Below are 10725 nucleotides of genomic sequence, written 5' to 3'. Positions count from 1 at the left end.
CCAGTTGATGTCATCTGTTGATGCGCGTAGCGTTCTTCGACGATATCAGGAAAATAAAAAGAAAACAAAGAAATATGATAGTCGACATTGCTTTGTACATTAATGAACAGTTCAGGCCTACAAGTGTCCAAATTATCTTTTCATACATTTCCAAAGGACGAGAAAAAAAAAAGCTTTGTTTGGCTGACAACAATTCGTTTGGGTTTTTGAGTTTATTTGTGCATGTGTAAGGATGTCTGTGTATGTGTAGCATGTGTGTCGACACTTAGTAAATGCCATCAACTCCTCCATCGGGAGAAGGTAAGTGTGTGCTAATTAGCTATCATCATCATCTCAACACACTGAGGTGAAACAACAGCTTGACTCAATAGAGCATGAGAATTTTTAAACTGATCATTCTGTACGACCCTTCAGGAGGGAAAAACGTTCCCCACCTCTATTATGAAGACTTTTTATTGGCTGTGATGTATTGTTACCAACATACGGACTGTCGGTCACGCAACATATTCATGAGCTCAGCCATGTGGCATGCAGCATGGACGTCCTTGGCATGTCACTGTCACTGTCACACTTCACGGACAACTGAACAACGAGGTCGTTGCTCCCCCCGCTGCATGGATGTGTGTCGCTGCACGTCTTTGAATGGCCTGGCCTCTGTACGACCTCCTTCAGTCTTGTTACCGGTAGTCAGCACTGTAAGTACATTTCATGTTGTCTTGTTTTCCTCTGTAACACTAGAACGTAGGAATCACGTGACACTCACGGAGGTAGCCGTTTTGTTCCTCTACACAAGACCATTACAATCGCTTTTAAAAGTCAGAAACTAAGTAGACTACAATAAATCTTCTGAGATTATCACGATTTAGTGATAAAAAGCTCTGCAGAAATGTCATTGAAGGCAATCATCTTTAGCCTGTGCTAATTATCCTGATTATAGCAATCCCCCATTATTATGGTTGCATTACTGCTGGATTACATTTCTTTGGTGTGGCCAGCTTCCGGGCCTGCAGACTGCGCCTATTGACAGTTGCAACAACAACAACAACAACAACAACAACAACAACAACAACAACAACAACAACAACAACAACAACAACTTATCTACATTTTTAAAAGAATACATGGGAATACCATCATACCAATAAATCCGAAATAAACAACAGCAGCAGCAGCAACAACAACAACAACAACAACAACAACAACAACAACAACAACAACAACAACAAATCGTACCTTTCTAGCTTCTAGCTTTTCTAGCTTCTCCTCCCCTACACACAGTGTTCCTTCACTTGCCGTGTCTCCTTGGGAAGTGAAGTGGTCTTCCCCCTTTCATTCTCCCTATAGAAAAAACAAAACAAAACAAAAACAAGAAAAACCTGTGAGTCACGTGACAGGTGGGGCTCGGCTACCCTCGATGTGCTGGCTGCTTAGCCTCATATCCCCCTCTGTGACATACATCCGTGTAATATATTCTCTTTTTTTGTCTGTTGTCATGCTCCAAGTCTTGTACACGTACAGGAAGAATGAGAAGACCATCTTCTTGACACGTTGATATCTTGGCCATAAGCCCAGAGGTAAGTCATGAACAGCTGGTGAAAGAAAGGCGGGGGATATCACATAATAACATTCCTATGTCTACATTACATTTTACAAACTACAGGAGTAATAACATAACAAACGAACATGACATTCTCCTCATAAGACAGCTACATGTTGCTAAAACATAAAGGAATATAAAATTATTTTTTAAAGAGTGAGCAAGACGAAACTGCAGAAATTATAATTATACAACCATGTCAAAGTTCAACCGTAGTTCTGAACCTAGTCCACTACATTGTTGAGAACTACACTGGTGATCTTGGCATATAAATGCTTGTAGTTGGAGCTGATGTATCCCCCATGTTTGCCCACCCTGCTTCATGCTACACCTGTCAAACACCTTCGTAAAGGTTTACACACCTGGTGACATGGAAATACCTCGACGGCTACAACAAACGCTAAAGCTCTTTGTCAGAATGTTCTTTGACTTATTTATGGTTACCTTTACAGCTCATTAACATATTTCTTTCTAAACAGCGCGAGATTTTTGTATCACTCAGACAAATTACCTCGCGACAAATATGTGTTTAGACACGTGTAAAAAGTGTGCATCCTGCTCCAGGTGCAGTTGCCTACGACAGGTAGGTAGACAACAGACATTCTGTCCTGCGTCTCCGGTTGTAGGTCGCATGTAGTTCGTCTCAGCAGTGGAAGGAAAGACAAGAACAGGTGTTAGCAATGGCCAGTGGATACGATGTGGAGAAGGGACGGCCTTCCAGGTGAGCTTTGTTCATATGTTGATGCATGTGTGTGTGTGCTTGCTATCGAGATTGTGTGTGTGTCTGTTTATGAGATAAACATTTTAATTTTTTGCGGTAAACCTCGTGTAAATAAAACCTGATAGGTCAGAGTTGAACTACAGTAGACATGCAGTCCACCGAAAGTGAAGGGAACGTGACAGGAAGCGCGTTTGATCTCCGCTGCGCTCTGATTGGTTTCAATGTAGATATGAATATTCCTATTCAGTCCATTGAAATAAATTTCACATTAAAATTAAAACCAGACATGTTTTCGAGACGGTTTATGTCTGTATTATTTCGAGGCTTTATAATATTTTCCTCTTTTGCGCACTCGGAGAGGTATATAACCTATATAGCTTTAATCTTTTATTTTAAATTTTATTATCTTATTTGTTTAGTCCTGCGCTTGGTTATTCATTTCATTGATGTCTCAACAGATCCAACAGCCGCGCCATCGTCCTCGCTGTTCTAGGAGCGGCCGTCATCATTGGCATCGGGTTGGCGATTGGTCTGGGGGTGGGTCTTCGGTCACGTGACGACAAGACATGTGAGATGCCAGGTGACAGCGAGCAAAGTCGGAAGTTCAAGTCTGGTCATGGCGAATACCGCTTCGCCACAGTGGCGGCCGACTCGGAGATGTGCTCCAAGATTGGCACGTGAGTAATCAATCAAAAGAGTGAGAGAAGGAGAGAAAGGTGGTCGCTACAGTGATTTAAGATCCTCATGACTGAGACAGACATTAGTAAATTCCCAGACTGGAGTGGAGACAGACATTTCAACATTCTGTACCATTGCAGCGAAATCATGGGCGGCAAGAAAGGCAATGCCGTCGACGCTGCCGTTGCCTCGGTTATCTGTGAAGGACTCATGAACGCGCAGAGCTCGGGTATAGGAGGCGGGGCCTTTATTGTCTTCTACAACAGGTAGGTACACACCTGGATGCTTTAGTTACCGATAACTTGCGGGCAGGTTTCATTCAAACGTTTTTCAGGAGGATTTGCATTATAAAGCGATTGGGTTAAGATGATCTTCCCATCTGACTGCTTCTCCCATTTGGGGTTCCCTCCTTAAAGCCTTTGTAATGCTGGCAACTGTGTTACTGGTGACTGCAATATTGGTGACAACAGAGCTGGTGACTGAAAGTCTATGAACCACATGACGGTGACTGCACTACCGTTACAGGACCTCCGGACTGGCCATCGCCATCAACGCACGAGAGACAGCACCTGCTGCCGCCTCTCAGGACATGTTTGTCAACAACCCGAGCTTGTCTACTTACGGTGAGTGATGTCACCAGAACTTGTCTACTTACCGTGAGTGACGTCACCCGTAAGTAATATTGTATTATTTATTAATTATTTTATTTTTGTATGCAATGGAAACAACCTATGTCGACATAACCTAGAGTCAGTTTCGTGACCTCATCCTGTTTCGGGTGGCAGGGGGTCTGGCCATCGGGGTGCCGGGGGAACTGAAGGGTTTGTGGCGGCTGCACCAGGATCATGGGCGACTTCCGTGGAGGGACCTGCTGACCCCTACCATCGACCTGTGTCGCCAGGGGGCACCACTAACTCAGGCTCAGTATAACGATGCAGTGGAAAAGAAGAGTGAGCTGGTGAATAACCCAGAATTCAGGTGAGCACGTGCGGGAACAGGGTAAGGAGAGGATAATGACTGACTTTGGGAATAACACTGCCAGGACGTGAATAGAGGTGTAAAAGTAGACAGAGTGAGAGAACGGGGTAGTGTATGCAGGCTGTCTGTTGGCGTTGGTGATTGTGACTGTACTCTCTGTCCCAAGTTTTCTCTTCGACTCCAAGAAGGAGGTTGTGCCACCCGGCACCCTGATTCGCAGGGAGAAGCTGGCCCACACCCTACAGATCATCGCCGATGAGGGAGTTGATGCTTTCTACAACGGGACGCTTTCACAGATGATCGTAGATGACATCCGGGACAGCAGTGTGTACTTTGGATCAGAAAGAGAATTATTTAAAGGGTGCTAGAAAAAAATGAGGTGTGCTGTCTGATTTCTTTTCATTTCGCAGATTAAGGTTCCTATTTTTGTGTTAAAGTTCTACCTTTATTACTTATTGTTTCTTCTTACATTTATTCATAAAATCTTTAGTCATCATCATCATCATCAATCATCAATCATCATCAATCATCATCAACATCATCATCATCATCAATGCCTTTAGTAATCATGTAAAATGCAGGGATCAGCATCATGCGCGTGTGCTCAAGTTTTTTCCCGCACAACAAAGAGAAAAGATGAAGTTATACATTTTCTCTATATTCTTCTCGCATATGTCTAAGACAAGATGACTTTTAAGAGATAGTGATTACAGTAAATCTTGTGCACTCAAACCACAAAAAAACTTATTCAATCGAAACTATATTTACAAAATGCATCTTTTAAGTCCGGAAGCGAGAAAGGGTTCATATGAAGTTATTTAATTGCAGATGGCACCATCACGAGGGAGGACCTGGCCGGTTACACTGTTGACGTCACGTTCCCGCTCACTTTCGATGTGAAATCATCTGGATTGACAGTGTATACCATGCCGCTACCCGGCAGTGGAGTGGTGCTCGGGTACATCTTTAACATCTTGTCTGGTGAGTGACAACAGGGTCTCGCACGGGTACATGAGTGGGTAGGTATATAGCTCCGGTCAGGCACAAAGGTCGAGATACCGACATGAAGGGAGCAGTAACATTTTGTCAGGTGCCTCCATTAAAATATTTGTTTATTGAGATAAATGTGGCCATACTATTGTGATGGTAAAGTCAAACACAAAAACGTTTTATGTCTGGATGTTAGTTCTATGAAAATGTCGGAAGAAAAGATATTCCAATGTCCGTATTCTTAGACATTGACACATGAATGTGCCGCAGGCTATGGGTTCACCCCGGACAGCATGTCGACGACAGACAAGGCGGTTCTGACCTACCACCGCATTGTAGAAGCCATGAAGTTCGCTTACGCCAAGCGGTCAGAACTGGGCGACCCCAAGTTCCTCAACATTTCACAGGTAGACCTTGGTTAACAGGTCACGTGATGCTATCAAGCTGGCACTTGCCAACTTCCTAAAAATTACCAGTATCACCCTCAAAACAACAGATTACTTCGTTAACTGAAAGAATCGGATTGTTGTATTCTACAGGGTTAATTGTGAATTATGAAGGAAGTCATTACTATTCTACTATCAGGGTTTATGTTAATGGTACAGTTATTGTTTGCGGTTTGTCGCAAATGTGGATCTGATCAGTTGTTGGATAGAAATCGAAGAATGGATTTGTCAGAAGGAGGAGGTACATTAAGCAGACAGTTGAGCTTTGAAGGGTTTGAGAACATCCGAAGAGTGTTTATGAGTAGGGTCATGTCGTAACCTTTGATCTCCTCCAACCTCTCTTTGGGCGTTGCAGTTGGTGCGGAATATGACGTCACCGGAAGTAGGGCAGGAGATACGCGCCAAGATCAGCGACGACAAAACACACGACATCTCTTACTACGAGCCGTCTTTCTTCAACAAGAATGACCATGGCACTACCCACATCTCAGTGCTTGACAGCGAGGGCAACGCCGTGGCCATCACCACCACAGTTAACCTACAGTAAGTCATGGTCACAAGATGGAGCTACGGTTAATTTTATTTGCTGGAAACGTTTGACTTGTTAGTGTATTCAGGACAAAGGGCTTTGGTTCCCTTGTATGCTTTCTAAACGTCGTCGTCGTCCTCCTCCTCCTCCTCATCATCATCAGTAGCAGCGTCTCTATAATTGCTTTGCTCTTTCTACCTTCTGATCTCAGCTTTGGTTCTAAAATGAAGGGTAGCAGGACGGGTATCATCTTCAACAACGAGATGGACGACTTCTCCACCCCGAACACCACCAACGCCTTCGACGTCCCTGCCTCCCCGGCCAACTTCATCCAGCCTGGCAAGCGACCTTTGTCCTCCATGACCCCAAGCGTTTTCGTTGACTCCAAGACAGGAGAGGTCAAACTGGTGATTGGTGGGACTGGTGGGACCAAGATTACGACGTCTACTGCCCTGGTCTGTATGTTACCCCTAAGTCTTATAGATATTTTTAGTTACTAGGAACCAAGGTTTTTCTTTTTGTTTGTTGGTTTTCTTTCTTTTCTTTTTTTTTTTTTTTTTTTCTTTGCGTTCTTGTCCGAAATATGTTGAGAGAAGTTCAGGGCTGCAGAGTTCATATTTTCGTTTGGACCACTATTATTTTCTATATAAGGGAGGTAAGCCATACAGTCTTGCGCTGGGCAGGCACGTGTCAATTAGGTAGTTGCGTCCCTTAGACTGGCCGTAAGTTGGGTTCGCGTCTCCGATCCCCACACACTACACAATAAAGTGTAATGTAATGATTGCTGTCTGAAGAGACTTTTATATTCTGCGTCGGAACTAAAGTATCTGGGATTAAGCATTTTTAAAAAGTTCCTTACAGTAAAAGTTTAAATTTGTTGGAAAAATTATTTTTATTAATAATTTTTAAAAATGAACCATACTGTTCACGTATTTTAAAGTTGAATTTAGATGCTTTTATCTTATTAACAAGGGAGTTAATGTTAGATGCTTTCTTTGGCGTAGGTAGCGATGAGGACGCTTTGGTTTAACAGCTCTTTAGTGGCAGCAGTGGACGATCCCAGATTGCATCACCAGCTGTTTCCACCAGAGATTGATGTGGATGAAGGTTTCCCGAAGGTAGATGGCCATTTTACAGTTGCTGAGCTGACTTAACAGGATGAGCTGATTCTGAACAATTTTCTCCAACAGCACATGAAGGAGCTAATGGACGGCTTCTTCCTTGTCATTTATACGTGCACTTTTCTCTTTCTCTCTCTCTCTCTCTCTCTCTCTGTTTAATCTGTAAAAAATAGGTTCGCAAACCTTTAGATTTCCTAGACATTTTTTTTTATTTATCGTTTTAAAAAACGCGTCTTCTCAGAAGGCTTGAGTTTTGCTGACTGCCCATGACCTGTCTCACTATTCACCTGCCTCGTTGACATGTCCCACCACACACCTAGCTCACTCACCTGTCCACGACTTACCTGGCTTAGTGACCAGCAGGTGGATTCCCTGGTAGATTTGACACAATATAAGCTAAGCTCTGATGTTTACTCACTACCTACAGCCCTTAGCAAGCCTTATGCAGGAGTAACTGCACAGTGTGCACAAGACAGGGATCCATAGATTACCAGCTGACCTCCTAATTAATTACACAGAACCTCGCAAAGCTTTAAGTCTGTAGCTAAGCCCTGCGATCACTTTATATAACTCCGACCACTGGTCATTAGATAGGTAAGGTGATGTACTGAATCTCGAATGTACCCTTCCCTTCTAGTCCATAACCAGTCAGCCTGGCGCTTGTTGCAGGAAATTATAGAAGGTCTCGTTGCCAAGGGACACAGAGTCGCTACGCACTGGCCATCCGTGGTGCAGGCCATCTTGAATGAAGGAAGTCGACTGTATGCAGTCTCCGATTTTCGAGACGGCGGCTCTCCAGATGGATATTAATCCATTCACTTCTTGTCTCTTCACTCAAATCATTTATCACCTACCCCGCCGACCATGCAAAATCTCTGCAAAGTAGAAGCACTTTCCTTCCAAACAAACATCCCCCGCTCTACCTCTGTCCCTCTCGTTTGTAATCATTCAGCTTGTGAGTTGCCATCAGTGATGTAAGGGAATGGACCTGCGGAGTGCTTACAACACTGGCGGTACTGACACTAGCAGGTTCGATTCCTGTGTGGCGCAGCGTGCTTCATCTACCCGGGTGGTAAGTGGGTACATGAGGAGTACTCTCTAAACTCTTCACTCACCAAAGATAGAAAGGTTACAGAATTTTAGAACTAGCTACAGAAAGTGCATTCTTTTGTTATTAGCTAGCTAATCTACCTTAAGTCACAAAATGCTTCCGTTTTCAGTTACCTGCCTCTGTAGTTATGAGGATGCTTTATATCATCTTTCTACTGGAGTGGTTAAATTATTTTTTCTGGAGAAGTAATTGAAGTATGTTGTGTCAGTGAGTTGTTCTGTTATTTGAGGACTTTAAAATTTCACCAGTGATATTATCGAGACCTGCTGATGTTGTTTAGCCTTTGACAAAGGAGTTGTACATTTTACTTCTTCTGTAGTGGCTTTGAAAATGATCATACCGATTTTTCTTAGAGACGGATCATATATTTGAACCTTTCTTCTGAACAGACATTACAGTTCCAGAAAGTTTTCTGATCATTTAAACTATCATTAAATGCATTTAGATGTAATTAGAGGATTAGATTGACAAACTAAATCTTTGTAATAAGGTTTATAGTACTTTTGTTTTCGCCCCTCTTCATCTGAAGAATTATATTAAATGATCTCAACTGTTTTCTATATACCCCTCTGCTTTCTCTGCATTCATTGTATGTGTTGGAGAGATGTGGGGCAATGAGTACATTCACCATGCCATGTAATCAGATGCATATATGATAATTGTTTTTACCTGCTATACAGTGTTTACGTTCATATGCATGTATGCCTCTGTGCATATATATATGTGTGGGTGGGTGGGGTGGAGTGAATCATTCTTGATGGCCACCTTCACAGCATGCATTTAACAAAGTACATGTCAACAATTTACTGTTACAAGCTGTCCTTTCTTTCTCATCTCTCTCTCTCACACACACTTTTACTGTCTTCTCTTTCTCACGCTGTCCTAAAACTGTCATACACGCACGCGCGGCCACATGGACATGTTGTAATCTGCTTTCACTCATCCACCCATCCATGAGCAGATTTATCCTTTGACCCCAGTGAGCTAGTGACAAATGTGGTTAGACGCAATCCCGAGGCTGTCTACCCGTTTCTCACCAAAACGAGGCGTCGGCTCGTCAAACATCTTGGATCCGATTGTCCAACATGGATGCCTGCTCTCCCCGTCTCGTCTTCTTGATAGATGAGCGCAACGACGCGAAAAGGAAAGTCGAACTCTTCTTTAACCCAAGGTTCCTTGAGAGTAAGAGTTTACTCAGATCGTATAAGTATTTCTGTAGATTGAGTGTTTGTCCAGAATTTGATTTTTTTGAGAGAGCTTTTGGTTGTGGGTGGGGTTGGGGAGAGTAAAACTATAAATAAAAGGTGGAGAAGAGGAGACGACGAAAGAATGGATAGAACAAATAAACAAGTTTAGAAGGCAATTTTGCTTCTGGCTATTTTTGAAACACGGGTCAAAAATATATTACCTTGGGACGCATAAGTAAAAGACTTGACCCCCATCCGAAAAGATTTTTTAAAAAACGCTTTCAGAGGAAATAATCCCAAATTCCTGTCTGTCGAGTGCCATCCATCACTGTAGAGACATGGAGAGTTAAGGAAGTTTATGATCTTGGCAGTTTATCTCCCTGCAGTCGACGCAGGGGTGGGTGTACACGTGGAGCTAGCTGCTGTGATACTGCCAGCCTTGTGGCCGCCATATCTCTTATCTTAATACTTCACTTTGCACAGAATGACGCCATTTTGCTGGCAGCACCCTCATGCGGCGATTAATTCCCCTTTGGTGCCGCTCATGCTGTGATTGGTAGTCTTCATTGCAGTCTGTCACTTCACCTTCACAAAAAATATATCAGGGAATCGCTTAGTTGCTTGGCTTCCCATAGAAAAAATAAATAAAACAAGGAAGAAAGAATTTAAAGAAGGGAAACTGATTCTCGAAGACATGAAGACGTTTTCATCGCTAGAGCAAAATACAGAATTACATTACGTGTTTGTGTGTATTAAATGGGATAACTGTATTATTTATTAAAAATGTTTGATGCGACAGAGATGAAGATTAGAGGAAGGCAAATGAGAAAAGGAAGAGAGAGCGTGTGTGTGTGTATATATATGTTGTGTGTGTGAGAGAGAGAAGGAATGAGACCGTATGTTCGCGTGTGTTTGTGTTTGGATATGTGTATGTGTGTGTGTTAAGAAAAGAAGGAAACAAACAAACAAACGAACAAAGAAAGAAAGAAAGAACGAAAGAAAAGAAAGAAAGAAAAGAAGAAAGAAAGAAAGAAAGAAAGAAAGAAAGAAAGAAAGAAAGAAAGAAAGAACGTTAAGAAATTAATGTCTAGATTCAGTGGACGAGATTTCACATAAACCTCGAAATCCCGAATAACAACTTAGGCGCGAAATATGAGCGCCACCGTGCGAGATGCAACGATAGAGCAAAAAGGATTTTGACAAAGACTGATGTGCGAACGGCCCTCAATGTTTCATAAAACTTTGGCCGAAGTGTTTGAGTGCTGATAAGTGAAATAAGGCTCAGAGGGATTTCCTCCCCCTCATCCCCAGCCCCATCCTCCCACCCCACTCTCTCGGTTCTGGCGGTGGGGTGGAAGACACTGTTG

At 42.8% G+C, this 10725-nt stretch overlaps 1 protein-coding gene across 1 annotated transcript; it reads left to right on the top strand.

The window, feature by feature from the left end:
* The first annotated feature begins 1252 nt into the window (after positions 1–1252).
* Positions 1253–8733, top strand: LOC112562407 (glutathione hydrolase 1 proenzyme-like). Its single transcript, XM_025235659.1, has 13 exons — positions 1253–1574; positions 2162–2318; positions 2777–2995; positions 3137–3262; positions 3522–3619; positions 3782–3974; positions 4141–4298; positions 4803–4955; positions 5235–5371; positions 5766–5953; positions 6151–6394; positions 6944–7057; positions 7730–8733. Exons 2-13 carry the CDS (start codon positions 2278–2280, stop codon positions 7868–7870), a joined length of 1812 nt encoding a protein of 603 aa, XP_025091444.1. The 5' UTR covers positions 1253–1574; positions 2162–2277; the 3' UTR covers positions 7871–8733.
* The last annotated feature ends 1992 nt before the right edge of the window (positions 8734–10725 follow it).

This window comes from Pomacea canaliculata, linkage group LG4 (assembly GCF_003073045.1).
Source record: "Pomacea canaliculata isolate SZHN2017 linkage group LG4, ASM307304v1, whole genome shotgun sequence".
Classification (NCBI taxonomy): domain Eukaryota; kingdom Metazoa; phylum Mollusca; class Gastropoda; order Architaenioglossa; family Ampullariidae; genus Pomacea; species Pomacea canaliculata.
Note: the sequence above shows the minus strand (reverse complement) of the source record. Positions and strands in the feature narration are given on the sequence as shown.

Coding starts and splice junctions, on each gene's coding strand:
- LOC112562407 (XM_025235659.1), top strand. CDS start 2,278: ATGGCCAGTGGATACGATGTGGAGAAGGGACGGCCTTCCAG. Junction 3,263..3,521: donor TTTATTGTCTTCTACAACAG/GTAGGTACACAC, acceptor CTACCGTTACAG/GACCTCCGGACTGGCCATCG. Junction 5,372..5,765: donor AGTTCCTCAACATTTCACAG/GTAGACCTTGGT, acceptor TGGGCGTTGCAG/TTGGTGCGGAATATGACGTC.